The following is a 2,509-nucleotide window of genomic DNA, read 5'->3' on the forward strand; positions in this document are numbered from 1 at the left end:
GGCCAGGCTCCGTACCCGGGATGGAGGTGCCCAAGGCCACGAAGACCACGGCATTGACGGAGTCCTTGAGGCCCACGGTGCAGCCAAAGTGGGAGGCCAGGTCCCCGATGAGGGCGGTGAGGAGCCCGATCACCAGGATGGAGACGCTGAAGCAGGCCCAGCCGTTCCAGTACTCGGTGGGCGGCACGCAGGCGAACAACACCTTCCAGAATACCGTCAGGAAGTGCATGACATAGTCAAAGCAGGACGGGAGCTTCTCCTCCCGCCCGTCCTCCTCCTCTTCCTCATCACCTGGCGGGGAACGGCAGCATGTCAGCCAGCGTGCCAGCGCCGCAGTGCTGAAATGCGGCCACTTCTGGGGTGGGGCGCGGGGCTGGGTATACATGGATCCCTCACCTGTCACTGAGATACAGCCCCTCTGGTGTGGGACCTGGGGGCTGGTTATCTAGGGTCCCTGGCCTGGCACTGAGATGCAGCCACTTCTGGGGTGGGGCATGGGGGCTGGGTATACATGGATCCCTCATCTGTCACTGAGATACAGCCCCTCTGGTGTGGGAACTGGGGGCTGGTTATCTAGGGTCCCTGGCCTGGCACTGAGATGCAGCCACTTCTGGGGTGGGGCGCAGGGCTGGGTATACATGGATCCCTCACCTGTCACTGAGATACAGCCCCTCTGGTGTGGGACCTGGGGGCTGGTTATCTAGGGTCCCTGGCCTGGCACTGAGATGCAGCCACTTCTGGGGTGGGGCATGGGGGCTGGGTATACAGGGACCCCTCGTCCAACGCTGGATGGAGCCACGTCTGGTGTGGGGCGCATGGGCTGGTTATACAGGGATCCCTCACCCAGCGCAGAGATGCAGCCACCTCTGGGGTGGGACACAGGAGCTATTTATATAGGGATCCCTCACCCAGTGCTGAGATGCAGCCACCTCTGGGGTGGGACACAGGAGCTATTTATATAGGGATCCCTCACCCAGCGCGGAGATGCAGCCACCTCTGGGGTGGAGCACGGGGGGGCTGGTTATACCCAGGCCAGCCCCGGCACCCACCTGCGCTCACGGTGATGGCATCCAGGAACTGCTCCCTCCAGGAGTGGGTGCCAATGACCAGGGCCAGGTTGGTTTTCTTGATCAGCTTGTCCACGGTGTTCTGTCGGGGACGGGGGAGGGGCTCAGTCAGTCTCCAGGTACCAAATCGGGGGGGTGGGGGTGGAAGGCGGAAGGCACTCCGTGTGCCCCTCCACGAGATGAGTTGGCCAGATCTCAGCTCCATTCCCAGGCTCGTGGGCGGAACGGGCCCTGGAGAGCGACCCCCCTGTCGCCCCCTAGCAGTGGGTCCCTGCGCTTGGGCACATTGGCGGCGGGGGGTGGGGGGGGGAACCACACAGGCCCCAAATTCCCACCTGGCTGCCTTAGGGGTTCGAAAGCGGGGTGGGTGTCGCTGTCCTGGGCTTGAGCATCGCAAAGGGACTCAGGGACCAACTAGCCCCCGGAGAAGCCACAGGGCTGGCACTGAAAGGGGGTCGTTCGGCTTAGCCCACCCCCCCCTTCCACGGCCTCTCGGGGAGTGTGGTGGAGAAAGAAAGAAAGAAAGAAAGAAAGAAAGAAAGAAAGAAACCTGCAGTCACCGCAGACAAGCCCAGCTGCCCCACACGCCCTGCTGTTATCCCATATTGGGGGGGGTCAGTTCTACCTGCCCCCCGGAGGACGATAGTCGCCCCCCCCCGCTTTGCTGCTGCCCCACGGGCGGGTGGGAAGGCCGATACACCCTACGTCTGCTCCCCGCCCCCTCCTTGATGGGCGCTGTGGGTCAGGCGCTGCGCCGGGGGGATGGAGCGTGAGCCGCTTGAAACGAAGGTCTCGGGAAGGAAGTGTGGCCTAGGAGGTGGATCACTGGGGGCTGGAGGCCCTTTCTCTGCTCTAACCACTAGCCCGGTGGTTCTCAACCTGGGGTACGCGCACCACTACTGGGTTCAGCAACCCATCTCCATCCCCTCCCAGAGCTGCTCCCGGCTCCTCTGGGCCCCCTGCGGCCTCGCAAGCCCAGCGGAGGAGAGCAGCCTCATTGCCTTAAAGTCGTACGACTCCTCGATGATGACTTCCAGCCGGCAGTTCTCCCCCAGGATCGGCTTGCCCATCTCGGCGATCCTCCAGGCTTCCTCCTCCTCTGCCGAGAGCTTCTTGTCCCCGTCGGCTGGACAGGAGACAACCCGTGAGCCTCCCAGCCGCCGCCTCGGTTTCCCCTCAGGGACATCGCTGGACCCTCTCCCCCCAGCATCTGAGTGCCCCCCACCGCCTGTAACATGTTTATCCTCCCCACACCCGGGGTGGCAGGGCAGTGCTGTTGTAGTACAGATGGGGAAACTGAGGCCCAGAGAGGAAATTGCCAGGCCAGCACCGGTGTGAGCGGACCAGCCCCTGGGACGGGCTAGATGCGGAAGGCGACGCAGTCCATCGCCCAGGGACGTCCCCTCCCGCAGGCGGGGCTCTGCCCCAAAGCCGATATCCCC

General features: G+C 63.9%; 1 protein-coding gene across 1 annotated transcript; it reads right to left on the reverse strand.

Annotated features, from left to right (window-relative positions):
• Nucleotides 1-15: 15 nt before the first annotated feature.
• LOC113408895 (sodium/calcium exchanger 2-like) lies at nt 16-2,193 on the reverse strand (the record flags this gene model as incomplete). The annotated part of the gene is made up of 3 exons (XM_026662347.1): nt 16-291; nt 1,050-1,149; nt 2,069-2,193. Coding segments are annotated over 3 exons (501 nt in total), but the record flags the coding sequence as incomplete, so codon positions are not given.
• Nucleotides 2,194-2,509: the final 316 nt, after the last annotated feature.

Source organism: Terrapene carolina, unplaced genomic scaffold (genome assembly GCF_002925995.2).
Source record: "Terrapene carolina triunguis isolate 2854851 unplaced genomic scaffold, T_m_triunguis-2.0 Scaffold26310, whole genome shotgun sequence".
NCBI classification, from domain to species: domain Eukaryota; kingdom Metazoa; phylum Chordata; order Testudines; family Emydidae; genus Terrapene; species Terrapene triunguis.